This window comes from Mustela nigripes, chromosome 1 (assembly GCF_022355385.1).
Source record: "Mustela nigripes isolate SB6536 chromosome 1, MUSNIG.SB6536, whole genome shotgun sequence".
NCBI classification, from domain to species: domain Eukaryota; kingdom Metazoa; phylum Chordata; class Mammalia; order Carnivora; family Mustelidae; genus Mustela; species Mustela nigripes.
The window spans coordinates 11260508-11279462 of NC_081557.1; the positions used below are offsets into that span (position 1 = coordinate 11260508).

The following is an 18955-nucleotide window of genomic DNA, read 5'->3' on the forward strand; positions in this document are numbered from 1 at the left end:
AAAAGACACATTTAAATGGGTGTTATTTTACAGCGTTGGCGCTCTCTAACGCAAGGAGAATCACGATTAGGGAATATGAATGAAACAACCAGTCATCCTGTTGATCTCCGTGTTGTTGACCCTATGGGGCTCCAAGTATCTTGAAGTTTGCTCCCAAGTGGCATTTTACTAAAAGAAAAAGTCTCCTTATATATTTTATTCATTCTTGCAGTTTCTACTTTTTGACTAGAGTGATTACTTATAATCAATTACTGATTAGGTAGGATTTATATCTGCCATTTTTGTTTTTTGAGTTTTTTGTTTTTGTTTTTTGTATATCTTCTTTTTTTGTTCCTGTCTTCCTCTACTAGTTCCTTCTTTTGTGTTAAATTAGATATTTTTCTAGTTTACCATTTTAATCCTGTTGTCTTTTACTATATTTTTAAAGGTATTTTTGTAGTGGTTATCCTGGATAGTATAGTTAACATCTAAGTATCTTGTTCAGATTAATACTAATTTAATTTCAATAGACACGAAAACTTTGCAACTATATAGATCCAGTATTTTTTCCTCCTTTGTGTTTTTATTTTTATGTAAATTATGTTTTATACATTATAATCCCATCAGCATAGTTTTATGACTTACTTTATAGGTGTGTCTTTTAAATCATACAGCAGAAAAAAGTTGCAAGCAAAAAATAAATTTATACTTTTTTTTTAAAGATTTTATTTATTTATTTGACAGACAGAGATCACAAGTAGGCAGACAGGCAGGCAGAGAGAGAGGAGGAAGCAGGCTCCCTGCTGAGCAGAGAGCACGATGCGGGGCTCGATCCCAGGACCTGGGATCATGACCCAAGCCAAAGGCAGAGGCTTTAACCCCACTGAGCCACCCAGGTGCCCCTATACTGTTATTTTTTTTTAAATACTGTAATTATCGTTACCTTTCTTGGTCTCTTCTTCATTTTTTTAAAGATTTTATTTATTTATTTGAGAGAGAAAAAGAGAGAGTGGGCATGGGGAGGGGGAGGGGCAGAGGGAGAAGCAGACTCCTTGCCTAGGGAGCCCAATGCAGGGCTCAATCCTAGGACCTGGGGATCATGACCTAAGCCGAAGGCAGATACTTAACTAAGCCACCCAGGTGCCCCTTACCGGTCTCTTCTTAATGGAGATTTAAGTTGCTGTCCAGTATCTATCTATCTATATCTATCTATATATATATAGATAGATATTTTTTTTTTAAGATTTTATTTATTTTATTTCACAGAGATCACAGGCAGGCAGAGAGAGAGGAGAAAGTAGGCTCCCTTCAGAGCAGAGAGCCCAATGTGGGGTTCAATCCCAGAACCCTGGGATCATGACCCAAGCCAAAGGCAGAGGCTTAACCCACTGAGACACCCAGGCACCCCTGCTATCCAGTGTCTTTTCAGTTCAGCCTGAAAGACTTCCTTTAGTATATGTCTTGAAGGGAAGATATGCTAGCTATGAATTCTTTACGTTTTTGTTTGTCTGAATGTCTTAAATTCTTTTTATATGAAGGATAGTTTTGCTGGCTGTAGAATTCTTGGTTTGATAAATTTTTTTCTTCAGCATTATTGGATATGTCTTCCTGCTGCCTTCTGGCCTCTGAAGTTTCTAATAATCTTATTGAGGATTGTGTAAATGTGATGCATCACTTCTGTCTTAGTGTTTTCCAGATTCTTGCTTTGTCTTTCAGTAGTTTGATTATGATGGGTTCTGGCGTGGCGCTCTTTGAGTTTGTCCTGTTGGAGTTCAGTGATTATGTAGATTGATGTTTTTCATCGATTTGGAATTTGGGGCCATTATTTATTTATTAACTGCTCCAATTGTGGGGTTTTTTTAGTTGGTTGTATGTTTGTTTTGTTTTGTTTTAGAGAGAGCAACCAGGGAAGGGACAGAGGGAAAGGGGAAGAGAGGATCCCCAGCAGGCTCCATGCTCAGCGTGGAGCCCAGTGCAGGGCTTGATCTCACGACCAGAGATCATGACCTGAGCCAAAACCATAAGTCAGACGCTCAACCAACTGAACCACCCTGGGGCTCCCTTAACTGCTCCAATGTGAATACCACCTCAGGCCGCTACTGTGTTAAATAATTCTTATTTAATCGTCACGCCTGGGCAAAGGCCGCGTGAGGTGAGCAGGTGCTGAGTCAGGTGAGATAAGGAGAAGCCCTCACGCAGGAACCACCAGACAGGTCAGGCAGTGACCGTTCCTTGGAGATTGAACTTCTAGGGAGCTTCAAACCATCTGTTTCTCCAGTGGTTGCTAGGCTGCTTGCGGGTTTTATCTCTACCGTGACTGTGAGGCTGCAGGTTTTCAAGGCTACTGCCGAGCTGGGGAGAGGAGGATGGAAATAGGGCAAGTTAAAATGCCACAAAGCTCCTTTTTCTTACTGGAATTCTGAAAAAGTTGATTTGGTTAGTTTTTGCCTAGTGTTCGTAACTCATTTTATGGAGGAACAGATATATAAAGTCCTTCTGTGAGCATTCTGAAGTGCCTATCTTCCTTTTCATATATTTTAAGCACTTCAATTTTTAGATCTTTATCTCACTGTCAAGTCTCCGAGACACAAATATTATATAAAGGAAGGCAGTCATTGGGCTTTCTTTGTTTTTCCACTATCCCTGGGAGCTGGAAAGGATACTTTACAGAAAAACAGGTGCATCAGCAGGGTGGGACATAAGGTTATGGTATTGGGGAGTACAGATATTCTGAACTTCTTTTGAACTTCAGCTCTGGCCCCTACTAGCTGTGTGACCTTGGGGAAAATTACCTCTCTGAGCTCAGAGCCTTTGTTGACAAAAGGGGGATGTGGTAGGCTAAATAATGCCCCCCTCCTCCCAAAATAATGTCCACATCATAATCCCTGGAACTTGTGAATATCTCACTTCTCATGGTGAAAGGAACTTTGTAGGTGTGGTTAAATTAAAGATCTTGAGATGGGGAGGTAATTCTGGAGTATTTCTATAGGCTCAGTACAATCAGAGGTTTTTCTGAGAGGGAGGCTGGAGAATCAGAGGGAGTGATGACAGAGTCCAGAGTGACACTGGGAAGAGATCACAGGCCAGAGAATGCAGGTGGCCTCTGGTAGCTGGAAAAGGCAAGGAATGAATCTCCTGTAGGGCCTTTGGAGGGAACACAGCCTTCTGATGCCTTGATTTTAGATTTCTGACTTCCAGCCATGTAACAGTCTTAACAACCGTGTTGTTGTAAGCCGTAACGTTTGTGGCAGTTGGTCCCAGCAGCAATAGAAACAAATATGGGGGATAACAGTGCCCATAACTGAGGTGTCAGCAGGTATTTGCGTGCCCACTGTACGCTGGAAGCTGTTCTCAGTGCTGTGGGTATGTAATGGTGGGCAAAAGCCACTTTGCCCTCACTTAGCTTGCATTCATTTCTTTCCTTTTCTTTTCTCTCTCTCCTTTTTTGTTTTTTTCTTTTTTTTTTTTTTTTTTTTTTAAGAGAGAAAGAGAGTGTGGTGAGTGGGAGGTGGGGAAAGACAGAAGCAGGGGAGAGAGAATTTCAAGCAGACTCCATACCTAGCACAGAGCCCAATGTGGGGCCCAATCCCAACACCTGAGCCAAAATCAAGAGCCCGTTGCTTAACCAACTGAGCCACCTAGATACCCTAGCTTGCATTCTTTTCTTAAGCAGACAAAAAAGTAAACAAACACCGAACTTATAATTATTGTCAATAATTATTTAATTTTATATGGTAGTGATTCTATGAAGAAATAGAGCAAGGAGAGATGGGGGTGAGGGGCAGAGAAAGGAGTGGAGTGTGTTTGTGGTTCCTTGGACAAGGTCACCAAGGAAGTTCTCTCTGAAGAGGTTATATTTGAGCAGAGACCTATCTAATAAAAAGAAGCCAACCAGAAGAAGATCTGGAGAAGCGTGTCCCAGCAGAGAGAACCCCTTTAAGATAAAGGCCCTTGAGAGGGGGGCAAGCACAGCACACCCGAGAAGCACAAAGGTCACAGCAGCTTCCCTGAGCGATCCGAGCAGTTGGCAGGGGCCAGATCTTGTAGGGATTTTGTACATCAGGGAAAGGAGTTGAGTTTTGCTTTCATTGCAGTGGGAAGAAATGGAGAGATTTTATACAGTGTGGTACGTTGACTTGACATGTTTGAAATGGATCGCTTTAACCAGAGACTCAAAGCTGACTATGGTAGAAGCTGGGACCAAAACAGAGTTGTTAGCTTCAGGCAAGAGATGATGGTGGCTTTATTATTTTATGCTTTTTAAATTTATCTATTTGTAGAGAGAGAGAACGAGCAAGCAAGCACAAGCAGGGGGAGCAGCAGGCAGAGGAAGAAGCAGGCTCCCCACCTAGCAGGGAGTCCAACATGGGACTAGATCCCAGGACTCTGGGATCTTGACCTGAGCCAAAGGCAAACGCTTAACAACTAAGCCAGCCAGGGTCCCTGATGGTGGTTTTAGACAGGTGGAAGAGGTACTGAGCAGGAACTGAGCATATGTTTAGGTGGTACAGATATTTGAAAGGTGGTTGTGAAGACTAAATGAGCTAATATTTGAGGAGAGCATAGCCCAGTGCCTGGGACACAGGAGATGCTGGCAGCAGGACAGCTGCCATTGCCCATGGTGTCATTGTCATCACTGCTGCTACAGCCATCAGGGCTGTTTTAATCTCTTATACGAGAAAGACAGAAAGACCCATAATTAGTCTTCTGTGCATCAGTGGTTACAGAGGGAGCTTAGACTTAACACTGGTCCTGTAACTGTATTAGTCAATATGTATATAAAGATATACACATAGGGGCACCCGGGTGGCTCTGTTGGTTACGCATCTGACTCTTGATTTTGACTCAGGTAATGATCTCAGGTTCCTGGGATCGAGCCCCGTGTCGGGCTCCACGCTCAGTGAGGAGTCTGCTTGAGTTTCACTCTCCCTCTGCCCCCACACCTCCACTTGTACACATGTGTGCACACACTCTCGCTCTCTCTCTCAAATAAATAAAATATTTTTAAAAAGATATACCTATATGTATAGTTCTTATATATGTATAAGTTCTTAATTATTTTGGATCTCTAGTCACTTCTGTTCACCTCATTTTTTTCGTTTGGTATGTGAAATGAACTCAGAGGGACAAGAGAAGATTGTATCTCCTGAGTGCCTGTTATGTTTCAGGCATTTTACTGGGCAAATAAACAGTATTTACTGTACAACAAGTTGTGCTTATTCCAAGTCTACAGATGATGAAGCTGAGGCCAAGGAAAATTACAAATCATGAAGGATATATTACTCTAATGCAGTTCTTTGCTAACCGCTCAGATTCATGCAGACCCCGTAAGTCAAGGGCACAGGCTCCAGCAAGACTGTCCTCACCTCAGGGGCCAGCCACAAGTTTGGGGGTCCCCAGGCCCTCTGTACTTCTGACCAACTGGCTTTACTTTCGGTAATTTGCTAGGATGACTCATAGAACCCAGGAGAGAACTATCCTCACTATCATAGTTTCATTATAAAGGGTACAAATCAGGACTGGCCAAATGGAGAGACACATAGGGCAAGGTCTGCAAGTGTCCTGAACTTAGAGCTTCCGTGCCTTCGCTCATGGAATCAGGGCCCATAATCCTTTTGGCGCATTGATGTGTTCACAAACCAGGAAGCCACAACAAGATCCACTGTCCAGATATATTACTAGGGTTTCATTAGGTGGGCACGATTGAACTATTGGCCCCATGACTACACTCAATACCCAGGCCTCCTTCCCTCCCTGGAGGGAAGGGAATACCATTCTGGGAATGGTAGGGAAGGGAAGGGAAGTCCATCTGATAGCAAGTGATTCAAGGCCCCAAGTCTCTAACACATAGTTGATTTTTCTGGCCTGACTCATCCTGAGCATAAGCTATCCAGAGGCCCATCGTGTTACTTCACTGACATAAACTCTTAAGGCGCCATGAATAACAAGGATACTACTATCCCTTGGGAAGGTCTAGGGGTTTAGAGGTTCCCTCCCAGGAACCATTTTCAGAGTCAGGCAAATTCTTCATTATATAGCCCAGGGTCACACCTCTAATGAGTGCTGGATCTGGGATTCAGTCCATTTCTGCCTGATTCCAAAGCCCCTGCTCTATCCACTACTCCATTACTGTTAAGGCCCTTAGGAAAGTGGTTTACTTCAGGTCCCACAGCTAGTGACTAACAAGAAGGCCTGGCCCCCGGGCCTGACTACCCATGTGTGCTCCTTTCTGCGGTTCACTTTTATTTCTTCATGTTGGGGCAGATTTGACCTGTTCTTGTACATTTTGCAACTTGTGTGGCAGGCACAGTTGGTGAAAAGATTGGAGCTTTTGCTTTCATTTCTATTTCTACAATTCCAGAATATTGCTTCCTAGCTACGCGCTATTAGTTGTCAGTGTTGGTCATCATTTAGTTATAGTTCATTCATAAATTTAAAAATGAAGTGAAAAAATTCAATCAGTGCTTCTAACATTTAAGAAGATTATAAAGCCCTTTTGGTTTATTATTTTCCTTTTAAAAGTAAGAACTGTTAATAGAAGAAAATCAATCCGTTGTTACTTGTAGTGAATATGGTGGTATTATTCTAATACTTGTCTTAATTTGAGTACCTCTCTCTGTTTCCAGGTAGCATCCACTGTATTTTCCATGCAACTGGGCACCACTATACTTGGAAGAAGGTTACCACAACGGTGCACAACATTATTGTGGGCAAGTTGTGGATAGATCAGGTAAGCAGAAGTGCCCAAAGTGTTCTGAAGTTCAGGAGAATACGTTCATAGGTACATCTGTGAAGTATCAAGGACATGTGAACTGGCCCCACACTGTTGTTACTGATTTATCCATTTCTCCTAAGGAATTGCTCTCAGCCAGAAGCCCTACCCTGACCTCCCAAGTTTCTATACCACAGATTATTTCTTATGAATGACCAATTTATAACATTCATTCTATAACTACTCTACCAGGACTATGTTAGCTACTATGAAAGTTCAACAAAATAATAAACACGACTCTTACTCTTCATCCTTTCATTATTTATCAGACATGACTGCTAGGCAGAGGGCTAGGTCTTAGGGATACAAAGCCAGATAAGACATTGTCCTTCAAAGAGTTATTGTATCATTGGCGACAACATGACAAATAGGTATAAATTGAAAAGTGTTAACAAAATATGCTAGTGGTAAGAGCTGTACTAAGGGGTCACCTGGGTGGCTCAGTGGGTTAAAGCCTCTGCCTTAGGCTTGGGTCATGATCCCAGGGTCCTGGGATTGAGCCCTGCATCGGGCTCTCTGCTCTGCCAGGAGCTGCTTCCTCCTCTCTTTCCGCCTGCTTCTCTGCCTACTTGTGATCTCTCTTTCTCTGTCAAATAAATAAATAAAATCTTTTAAAAAAGAAAAAAAGAAAGAGCTGTACTAAGATAACATCTAAATAATTGTCAGTTTGCTCTTAAGATGATGGTTGCAATAAATTCAGAAAAGAAAGGGAATACTCTCTGGCAGTCAGGAAAGCCTACATGGTAGATGTGGGAATTAAGCTGAGGTTTTGATGTTGCTGTTGTATTGTTTCGTTTTAGATTTTATTTATTTATTTTAGAGAGGTGGGGGCAAGCAAGGGGGAGGGGCAGAGAGAGAGAAGGGGGTAGAGAGAATCCCAAGCAGATTCCACACTAAGCACAGAGCCCAGTGCAGGGATTTGATCTCACAGCTCTGAGATCATGACCTAAGCTGAAACCCAAGAGTTAGTTAACTGATTGAGCCACCCAGGCGCCCCAAGCTGAGTCTTAAAGTGGTTTGGGATTTAGAAGATAGAGGAGAAAATAAAGTGTAGAAAGGCCTGTTATATGTAACCTTGTAATTGTGAGTAGAGTACTTTGACTTAACCGTAGAGTTCATGAAGGGTATGAGTGGGGGCTTGGTTGGGAAAGGTACATTATTATGTGAATATCAGTATATGTGCTGAAAGGCAAATCTTGTCACCTAACATGGGACACATGATTGACAGAAAACCAGAAGGCCATTTGATCTTGATCCCAATCTGGAATACCAAGGTTCCGAAGGGATTTCACAGCTTGTTGGGGTCGGCTGAGACTGGAATCCTTAACCAAGGGAGTCTGAAAGTATACGATGGAAAAGTGAAGAATTATAAGGCATGGGGTCTGGCAGATATTCAAGTCCTCCGGTCTTAATAAAATCAATCCATGATGCTTTTTATTTTATAGTCTGGTGAAATTGATATTGTGAATCACAAGACGGGAGACAAGTGCAATCTTAAATTTGTTCCTTATAGCTACTTCTCACGCGATGTAGCAAGAAAGGTAAGAGAAGTTGGAGTTTAAATGTTTTTCTTTAGTGTGTGTCTCTTAGAAAGCCTACTCTTTGGGGGCTGGTATAGATGATGGATTAGGAGATAGTCTAAACATATGTATCTCCTAAATATGTATGTGGTGATTTTAAAAAAAGGCGACATTAAAGGAGAAAGTCAGCAGGAAGGGGGACTAGATTGCATTACCAAACCAAATCATTGTCTTTTCTGGTAAAGACATTAAATAAGAAAGTAAAAGTCAAGAGCAAGGAGAGATTGAAAATGGGAAACACCAATAGACCAATAGACCAATAGAAGGATTTCAGGAAGAAGGATGGGCAGTTCGACCGCTGTGAGGTCTAAGCGCGAGTCCTGTGTCAACACCATAGCGCAATTGCGCCATGAGTTTGATGGAGAGTAAAGAAGAGCTGGGGAGTTAAATCTGTTTGTGGCTGTCTCTGAAGAAAGAAGAAAATACCAGAGAGAAGAGAAAACCATAGAAAGAAGAAAATACCATAATTCTGAGTACCATTCAGATCCTTTTCCTGCATATATCATTGCAACGAAAATCCCTATACAACAAAATGATGAAACCACAACTCATGGCTCATTTATTTTAAGCAGCTCAAAAAAGTTTACCAAAACAATTTTGGTGTTCCATGGTGTTTGTTGTAGCAGAATTGAACCAATATTGACCATAGGACCTTTGTTTCCAGAATAGTCAGGTAAGCTAACCCACAGTGAATGCCGTACTCCAAAGCCCTACTTTCCATCATTGTAGGTAACAGGGGAAGTGACAGATCCATCAGGAAAAGTTCACTTTGCCCTTCTGGGGACATGGGACGAGAAAATGGATTGTTTCAAAGTACAACCAGTCGTTGGGGAAAATGGGGGTGATGCTCGGCAGAGAGGCCATGAGGCAGAAGAAAGCAGGGTCATGCTATGGAAAAGGAACCCTTTACCGTGAGTATCAGTATGCATGCTGTCCAGGTAATACTTTGACCTCCACCTTGGAGCAGTACTGATAGCATTTCTGCCGGCCTTTCCACTTAATTATGTGAGGGATCAAGCCAGGGAAATAAGAACCTTTGGAGAGATTACCAGAAGGCCGTCACCATATGATTTGGGTTGTCATGGGCTTGGTCAAGAAAATTGAAACTAACCAAGTCACATCTGCCAAAAAATATTCATAATTTAGAGCAAAGTGACTCAGAAGCAGCTAGAGGAGAAAGATGCCTACCACCTGTTAACAACTTAGCCCGAGACCCAGTGGCAATATAAAGGTTCCTGAGGTCATATTCTGGAATTTGGAATAAAGATGGAGGCCATTTGTCTCCTGTCATTTCCTATGTTCAGTCTAGAGTAAGAGCCAAGATTATCCCAGAAGGAGGTTACAAAGAAAGCAAAGGAAATAAGAATAAGGAATTTTCATTCGGTAGAAGGTTTCATTTTTCCTAAGGCATTTCTTCCTAATGTCCGCTGAGCACAGCACAAGCCCAGTAAACTCCTGTAGTGAGTGATGCCCAGGGAGGGGATGGGGATGGTCCAGTCTGGTTCTCTGCTGCATGAGGGGAACCTGCCACCGTCCTAGAGTCCATCTGTAGAACAGCTTTGAGGAGGCCGTCTTTTGGCAGGGTGCTTGGTTGTTGCTCCTTAATAAGGGCCTGGGCTCTGGCGTCACCCGTCTTTCTCATCCTTGATTTGTAGGAAGAATGCGGAAAACATGTACTACTTCTCAGAGCTTGCTCTGACGCTCAACGCCTGGGAAAGCGGCACCGCCCCCACAGACAGCCGATTGCGGCCTGACCAGAGACTGATGGAAAACGGGCGCTGGGATGAAGCCAATGCTGAGAAGCAGCGCCTGGAGGAAAAGCAAAGACTTTCCAGAAAGAAGAGAGAAGCAGAAGCTATGAAAGCCACAGAGGATGGTAACGAATCCATCTTCCACTCTCTTGATGGGTAGAGAATCATTTGGTGTGTTTCTGGCTCTCAATCTGTTTTTCTTCACCTGCTTTCCCTTTTAGGCACACCCTATGATCCCTATAAGGCGCTGTGGTTTGAGCGGAAGAAGGACCCTGTTACCAAGGAGCTAACCCATATTTATAGGGGAGGATACTGGGAGTGTAAGGAAAAACAGGACTGGACCTCATGCCCGGACATTTTCTGAAGTGGCAGCAACGAGAAGGTGGAGGATCCAGAGGAGAAGAGGACAGAGGATGTGCGGGAAAGCTGGCGTTGGGGACTCTGACCGATCGCCTTCCTCCAGTTTGTCTGTCTTAACCAATCATTCTGTCCAAATCAATCACCAGAAGCAGACACCAGTGGTGGTGATTGGCTGGTTGCCTTAGCTGATTGAAACTGAAATCGACTTACTAGGTACCTGTGTGTGGGAGGGGGAGGCTTAGTGGCCGGAGTGGGGCGCTGCTCCACTTCTGCAGTCAGGTGTTCCTGGCTCGGCCTCCTCCCTCTGCCCCCACTTTAGGATGACGTCATTCACCCTCCCCCGTAGCATCCTGCTCAGCCAAGGGCTGCGTGAGGTGATGATTCGGGGGCATTTTGGTGCTGTTCAGAGCGAGAGCTGAATTTAGAAGCTCCTTGAAAGGAGCACGTAAGACTTAACCAATGGAGGCATCGTGAATGACCGCGCTGGAGCTTAGGCATGGCGTCTCGAGATGGGGTCCCGCACGGGGTCAGTCTCATGGGGCGTCTGCCCCGATACAACTGCAGTATCAGAACAATTGCAGGGGGACTTGTCTTGTAAGATTGGAACACTCAGACTGACATTTCTTGGAAGTTTCTATCTTCATTTGTGTAACCTACCCTTCTGCTGTCCTCTATCTTTGACAGCAACCGGAGGCCACTTTGGGGGTTGGTAGGAGGGTTGTGTTATCCTCACAAGGGAATTTATGGACTTGCTCACACAGGGAACTTGTGAGAACACAAGGCAGGGTAGAAAAGACCGCTAGCCACTTTGCTTTCCCAGTTCCTCCTCACCCCCGCTCTTCATTGCCTTTCTTGCTCCTCCCTCGCTCCCGGCCTCCCTCCGTCTCTCTTCCCTCCTCTCTCTCTCAGCGCAATACCGGTTTGGGTCTGTGCCCCAGGGTGGAGCAGAGCATTACCTATCCCACTCTGGTATGATTCCGAATTTGAGAGAAGGAGTTAATTGGAAACAAAAGTTTTCACCATCTCTCAAGCCCCATGGACTGGAGCCACCTCTCGAATAATGTGTTAAATATCTGTATATTATATATATGTAGAGAAAAATCTAATTTTTTTGTTTGATTTTCCTTCTTCCCATTAAGAATCTTGTTTTTTGATATCCTTTATCTCCCTGGGACTCTCTCTTGGACACACTGATGTGGAATGGAACCTCCTCTGTTTTCCCTCTTTTAGGGGCAGACAGACTCAGACCCTAAGCAGGATCACCTCCGGCAGTTACTGAGCAGGGACTCGATCCCGGGTCTGTATCACGGAGTGCCCACTGCTGTCTAAGTTCTGCTCTCCTAATGACCTGAGTCTTGAAAATGAAATCCCAACTCTTTCCTGCCTTTTTCCTTTCTTTTTTTAGGAAGAGCCTGGGTAGAGAGTCAGGACGGTAGTTTCCAGTTTAATTCTGCCTCTGCCCAAATCCCACCACACACAGCTGATTCCCAAAAGACACTTCTTCCTAGGACGTGGGGCTGAAAGTGCTGTCACGTGGGGTGGGTAAGAGAACTACTCCTGTGGGGCCCTGGCTTCCTTCATTTTGTGTTCTGTATTTGTTTCAGTTGTCTTGTTCAGGAATCCGCCCCTGTGCAGCCCACCCTTGGTTGAGGATCACAAATTGAGGTGCCTTCCTTGTATGCTTTCTGTTCGTGTATTTCGTTTCTGTTCCTTAACTGCTGAGCCTCAGCCAGTGTGGGTCCTGGGGGAAATACCATTCCAGAGGAAGCCATCCCTGCATGGAAATTGGATTTATACTGGGGAAATTAGTACTTCTATTCCTTCCTCGCCATTCCTCCCTTCCTAGCTGTGAGGCACTTGAGAGACGGGCAACCACTGCGGAGTTTCCTCCCAAGACCCCAACTCCCAAGCTAAGCGCGGGATTGTGCTGGGGCTTCTTTCAAGGAGGCCCGCTAAGGCCGTGACCTTTCGGGGGGTTTTAGCCAGAGCAGGAATTCCTCAACCAACTGAACGTCTCTGCATTATCCCCCACCTTTCTTCTTCCACCATCTGCACTACATTTCCCAGCCTGATCCCCAGTCCCGATTCCTGCTAATGGAGAAGCTCTGAGTCCTTCAGGTGAAATGAAGTCACATCAAGACAAAACTATATATATTTTCATTTTTTTTGCCTTATTGTGTTTTTTTCCAAGAAAACTACTAAATTAAATAATTTTTAAAAAGTCATATCGTTTGTCTGATTCACTTGACTCCTACTAGATAACAAGTTGGTGGGGTGGGGAGCGGCTGGAGAACCGGCCAGGCGCCAGTTTGTTCTTGGGAATCAGGCAGCGGATCTTTGTGAGCAGTTGAAAGAAAAATGGGGCGCGGGTTTCCAGATGTCTTAACTGTCTGACAACATTCTCAAGGGCCTGTGGACAGAAGAGTAGTTTTAACAGCCCTTTCCACTTTAATGGAATGTAACCATCAGTGCCCCCCACCCTTGGTATAGGGAAATGGTTTCTAGTGTTTTTGATGTTGGACCTATTTCACTTCAAAAAACAAAAGTTTTCTTGAATTTCATTTTTGCCCGTTAAGATTTTCAGATTCTTACTGTTCCATGTAGGGATTCAAATTCTGTACTTTGAAACAAGCAATTGAGTACTGATTTGAAGGCCTTGGGAGAGAATTAAGGACTGGGAAGATGGTTGGTCAGTTTTTCTCTATAAAGTTCAGGGAGAGGGTCAGGGTGCGCAAAGGAATCAAAGGGGCCCAGAGAGGCAGCACACAGGTCCTGCCCTGTGGCTGAGCATCTGCTTCTGCATCCAGCGTGCTGTTAGGAATTCTGAACATTGTCCAGCTCACACTTGAACAATTTTAAGAGCTAAGTGTTAGAATCGTCATGTGAGGTAGAGAAGGCAGGGGGGGGGGAGTGGCGGGGAACGCCTAATTTAAATAAATTCACTAAGGTTACACAGCTGATTGGTTAGTCACGGTGTTGGAATTCAAAGCTGGGTTTGTTTGACCCCCCAAGTCTGTGACCCCTACTACCTCGTGTTCTAGGAGAAGCTGGGTTGGAAGGCAGCTGACAGTGAAGTCATTTCCTCCTCACATCATGCAGTAATGCACACTTCTGTTTCCAGAGGCTTAATGATGTGAGTAGCGCCACTTTGGAGGTACGCCTGAAGAAAGGAGCATCCTTGAAGTCCAGCCTCCAGATGCCTTTATTTCTCAGGCTATCGTGTCCACAAAATTAGCTATGTTGCCAGAGGTGATTTTCCTAGCCCGGTTCTTGGGAAGGCCACGCATCCGTTCAGGTCATTTGCCTGATTCACATTGCTGGGCTTGATGGTAAGTTTCAGGACCTTAAGGGCTTTTTTTCTAGCAAGCTAAATATCATTGCAGTAGGCACCTGCTGTTTCTGACAGTTATATCTGGCTACCTTGAATAGCCCTGTGCCTTATAACTTCCTCCAATAGGGGCAGTCAAATGTACCTGAGACAGTTTAACAATCCCTTCTTTCGTCCTTCCATGGGCTGCTATGACCTGATGGGTTGTGATGTGGATTCCCAAAGGCCTACCACACTCACTGATGATTCAAAATGAGGACCCAGCAAAATTATAACACTAGTCAGGGACCTCTGAAGTCCCACAAAAATGGCAAACCTTTAAATTTCAAGGCCTATTCTACTTTTGGCAAGATAAGTGAAAACCAACCCCGAAAGGAGATGTAGAAATCTTTGGAAGTTATTCGCTATAAAGTAGATAGCCTGTGAAACTCTAAGACAGTCATCAAAATGTAGAGCTTGCTTCTAAAAGTTACAAAGCTTTTGCCCCGTGATCTGTCCTGCCCTGTGGGAAGCACTTCAAGCCTCTCACAGCTTTTCCTTCCAAGTTCAGACAATAATGTTAGTATAGTCTCCTCAGGCCTTCCTTCCGCCTAGCATTTCGGTTCACATGGACTCCTCAGGGGAAGGAAGCAGGGTGGCCTCAGGAGTTGTGTTTAAAGTCAAGAACTAGAAAGCTCGAATCCTCTATAAATAGCTTTGCAGAGATCATACTTGAATTTAACCAGGTGATATTAAAAGTTAGTAAAGAATCAGTTGGGCCTGAGATAGGGCTTTCTTTCTCTCTCTTTTCTTCCCTCTGTCTCTCTCTCCTTTCTCTCTCCTTCAACATTGACTCCAGTCTGTTATGTAACATACATTAGGGTTACAAATGACAAGAAAGAGCTCTGATAAACAGGCAGTTACAGTCTGGTTTGATAAATGGTGTAAAAGCACTGGAGGGGGTCACCAGCCTATTATTGGGAGTACGAGAGGGACAGGATAGAGGCGTGTCCAAGAAGGCGTCTGGAACTAGGAGAATGTATCCGCTTTGGAAGTTGCAGGCTTAATAGGGGTTAGGGAAGGGCAGAAGAAGAGCAAAGTCTAGGAAAGCATCCTGAGTTTGGACGGCTGCATGAATGGCTAGAGTTCAGAGTCCAGGAGGAAGCAATGATAGTGGTGCTGGAGAGAGGAAGGACCCAAGTTCTGGAAGTCTGTATACCATATAAAGAGAGAAGTTTTGGGTTTTGAAACGTGGCAGATGAGATCGACCAGCAACAAAAACCAACACCGCAGTAGAGTCCCTGGATGTCATCAGGCTCAGCCCCAATGAGCGAATTTAAAGTGAAAGTGAGAAATGACAGAGAACTTCAAGGCAGATTACATGCTTATCATCAGCATTTAAATATGATATTGAGAGATATGGAAGAAACTGTGAATACTATAGAATTGATAAGGAAACATACAAAGAGATATATAAATTAACAAAATGGAATATGCTGATGCTTTTTGTCTGGGGAAATGGTGTTGTACTAGTTGCCCCTCCACTGAAAGTTGGCTGAAACAAAAGAATTTATTGTGTATGGAATATAGGAGATTTAGTAGGATTGCCTCTTTAAATGTAGAAGACATTCAAAAAAGAGATCTGTGTAAAATTGTGGTATTAAGAAATGGCCAAGGATTCTTCCACTCCTGAAATGAGTTGATTTGCAGATAACTAAAAAATCCCCCCCCCCTTTTTAAAAATTCATTCATTTGTCAGAGAGAGAGAGAGAGCAAGAATGGGGAGCAGCAGGCAGAGGGAGAAGCAGCTCCCTGCTGAGTAGGATCCAGTAGGACTCAATCCCTGGACCCTGGGATCATGACTAGAGCTGAAGGCAGACACTACACTGACAGAGACACCCAAGCATTCCAGATAACTCAAAAATTCTTAAGCTAAAGGGCATTTTAGTTTTTTCCAACACTTTCAATAAATGTGATCACCAAGATGCAGAATTCTTTTTTTCAGGAATTGATTTGTTCTGTTGTTTTTTCAGACAATTTCTGATATTTTTTCCTTTAAATTTGATGTTTCTTTTTTGACAAAAAAAAGAAGAAGAAGAAGAAGAAGAAGAAGAAGAAGAAGAAGAAGAAGAAGAAGAAGTAGTAGTAGTAGTAGTAGTAGTAGTAGTAGTAGTAGTAGTAGTCTCGGATTTTGCTCTCAACTGGGGAGACCCTGAAGGATTTTTAAGCAGGGTGATGGGTTCCAGTGTAAACTTACGGGTAGGAAGATAATGAAGAGGTTGGGGAAGATGTAAGAATGAAGAGAAGTGGAAGGATTCCAGAAACACTGAACTGGAATGAACAGCACTTGGGTCTGATTATAGGTGGAGAGCAGCAGGAGAAGCAAAATTATGAAACAGGAAGAGGTGGGATAAAATCAGCTTTAAGGGGATATGATTAAACCACAGCTTGCTTCTTAGAGTTTGGGAAAGGTCGCAGCCAATTCCACTTTTTGACAGTGTCTATGTATTTGAAAGTTTAAAAAACGCCAAGATGGGGTTACAAAAATTGAGGTATATTTTAAAGAGTTAGTTTTAGCAACTAGTTGCTTTTAACATACAGATGCAGCGACTCTATGCACACCTCTAGGGGTAACATGGAAAAGTCACGTTTGAAGTCTTTTATGAATGGCCTTCCTGTTCAATTTCATACATTTCTTGAGTCCAAACAACTGAGCAATGTAAAATTATTCGTCATTTCTGGCTCATAAACAGAAGCTTGGCTTTCTCACCTAATATTTGCTAAATGCTGACCTCCAGCCGAACTCATCCTGAGCTCTCTCGTTACAACCAAACAAATTAGTATTTCATTACGGAAATACAGAAAGCACTTCTAACAAGCAGCCGAAATAGCTCAGTTGGGAGAGCGTTAGACTGAAGATCTAAAGGTCCCTGGTTCGATCCCGGGTTTCGGCAGTGGTTTTAGATGCCACGGTCAGGAGCATCCCTTCTCGCTGGGCCGCACCGGTCTCATTACGACACGATTCCCACTTGTCACAATTCTCACCCATACGAGCTTCTTCGAGTCCTTTTTCAAACCTCTCCCAGTGGGAGGACTGAAAACCGAAAAAGGGATTTATCCCGTTTCTAAACTGCTCTGTATTAAGCCGGGCTCCCTTCGCGGACCTTGCTGGCTGAGACCACGCTTTCGTTCTCCCTACGCACCGCGAGCCGCTCACTTGCTTCTGGATCGCTCCCGCCCTTTCGTTCCAGTTTCCCGCGACGTTCCAGGAGCTGCTGGCGCTGGGACCTGTCTCCGCGAGTCCGAGCCACTAGCGCGCCCGGGCTCGGCAGGGGACTTGACGGCCCGGCGGCCGCCAGCCAGGAGCAGAGCGCAGGGCGCGGGGCTCGGTCCCGGGCGTGCGGGGGCTCGGTGGGGATGGCGGGCAGCCCGGACCCCCTCTCGGCCAGAAAAGTCCTCTATTTCGGTTTGATCCAGCTGGTTTAACAATGACAAAAACCTAGAACAGCTTTCGGTGGTGGTGGTGGTGAGTATGGAAAGCCCTTTCTGGTTCGTGTCTACACCACTCTTATCAAACCAAATACAGGACGCCCAATTAAATTTGAATTTCAAAGAAATAATGAATGTTTTTTAGTATAAGCATATCCCAAATACCGCGTGGACCAAAGTACACACTCGTTTCTCAGAAATTTAACTTTAACTGAATTTGTATTTGCCAAATCGCAAACCACTATTGTGTATCATATATACATACATACGCTCTGAACGGGCTGCGCCCCCTGCCCCACCGCGCCCCAGCAAATATACTGAGAAACTACCCTCTGGACGATCCGGTTTCGGAACACGCTGGTAGGTTCTTATTCTCAACATCTCCCCACATACAAAACGCCTTTGCGCCCATCACCGAAGCTGGCGGTGGCAGAGATCCCCAGGAAATGAGCCTCAGGGAATCCGCCATCCTACTGGCCCAGGCTTCCAGAGCTGTTTACCTCGGTCTGGGATAGGGGTGGCAGGGAGGGGGAATTTGGAGGCTCTGGGCTGGATCCTAGTAGTTGTAATAGTAATAATAGTTGGAATAATAATAGTAGTAGTAGTAGTACTAATAATAATGGGAGTAGTAGTAATAATAATAGTAATAATCATTATTGTTATATAATACAGAATACATATTATTATAACAGTAATAAGTATAACAATACTTATATATTATTATATAATATATACTATATTATTAATAATACTTATTACTTGTTAAGATGGTGAATAATACTTATTACTATATTTATTGATCTTATACTTGTTAAGATGAATAACAACAATATTACTCATACTTACTATTACATACTATTAATATTACTTACTCATACTTACAGATGAGTCACTCTGTCAAGATAGTGCAATGGAACAACACACACTCAGGGATGCCTTCTTTCTGGCTGGACACCAGGCTGGGATGTGGGGAGAGAGAATGGAGAGTCAGTCCTCACGTTCTAAAAACCCTAGTTGTGGTGAAAGGCAAAATGCAGAAATATTGCTTTGGGGCCTATTTATGTGCCCTCCCCTTTCTGCTTGTCTGTGCCAAGACAATAGCTGATGAGGGGCTTTGTCCCCCAGTTCCTTGTGTTCTTGGGTGGAAGGGTGCATTTTGATGAGGGACTCTTGAAATCTAATGATGGCCAAAAGGAAGGAAAACAGAATGATGTACTAATACATAGAGGACTTGCAAGTTTGCATGATGTATGTCAGCACGTGTGACAGGGAGTTTTATAGGTCACCGTGGCAAGGCTGTGGTGTGGTGCCGGGTTGTTCACTCAAACACCAGTCTAGGTGCTGCTGTGAAGGTGTTTAGATGTGAGGAACATGTAGATCAGACTTTGAGTAAAGCAGATTGTCCCCTGAAATGTGGCTGGGCCTCATCCAATCATCTGAAAGTTTAAGAGCAAAGACTGGGTTTTCCTGACGAAGAAGGAACTCTTTTCAAGATGGCAACTAGAAAACCTACCTAGGTCTCCATCATCTGACTCAAGCCTGCAACACCAACTCTTACCTGAATTTCCAGTCTGTTGGCCTACCCAATAGGGTAGTTAAAGTCGCCAACGCCCACAGCTGTGCACCAATTTCTTAAAATTGCGCGCTCTCTCTCAGTGTTGGGCCTTCCCATTTTCCAGCCTGAAGAGAAAAAGGTTGAATCCCCACGGGTTGGACT

General features: G+C 44.0%; 1 protein-coding gene, 1 non-coding gene and 1 pseudogene across 2 annotated transcripts in view; all 3 read left to right on the plus strand.

Moving 5' to 3' along the window:
• The window catches only part of OSBP (oxysterol binding protein), a 34133-nt gene extending 21466 nt beyond the window's left edge, over positions 1–12667 (plus strand). Inside the window, exons 10-14 of the mRNA XM_059404899.1 lie at positions 6606–6709; positions 8197–8292; positions 9061–9242; positions 9987–10207; positions 10304–12667. Coding sequence (XP_059260882.1) covers positions 6606–6709; positions 8197–8292; positions 9061–9242; positions 9987–10207; positions 10304–10446 — 746 coding nt within the window. The 3' untranslated portion in view covers positions 10447–12667. The remainder of the gene's footprint in view (positions 1–6605; positions 6710–8196; positions 8293–9060; positions 9243–9986; positions 10208–10303) is intronic.
• A 2330-nt stretch (positions 12668–14997) lies between these two features.
• Positions 14998–15308, plus strand: LOC132013504 (U6 snRNA-associated Sm-like protein LSm3; annotated as a pseudogene).
• Positions 15309–16630: 1322 nt separating this feature from the next.
• TRNAF-GAA (transfer RNA phenylalanine (anticodon GAA)) lies at positions 16631–16703 on the plus strand. Its single transcript has one exon. It is a non-coding gene; the product is annotated as a tRNA-Phe (tRNA).
• Positions 16704–18955: the final 2252 nt, after the last annotated feature.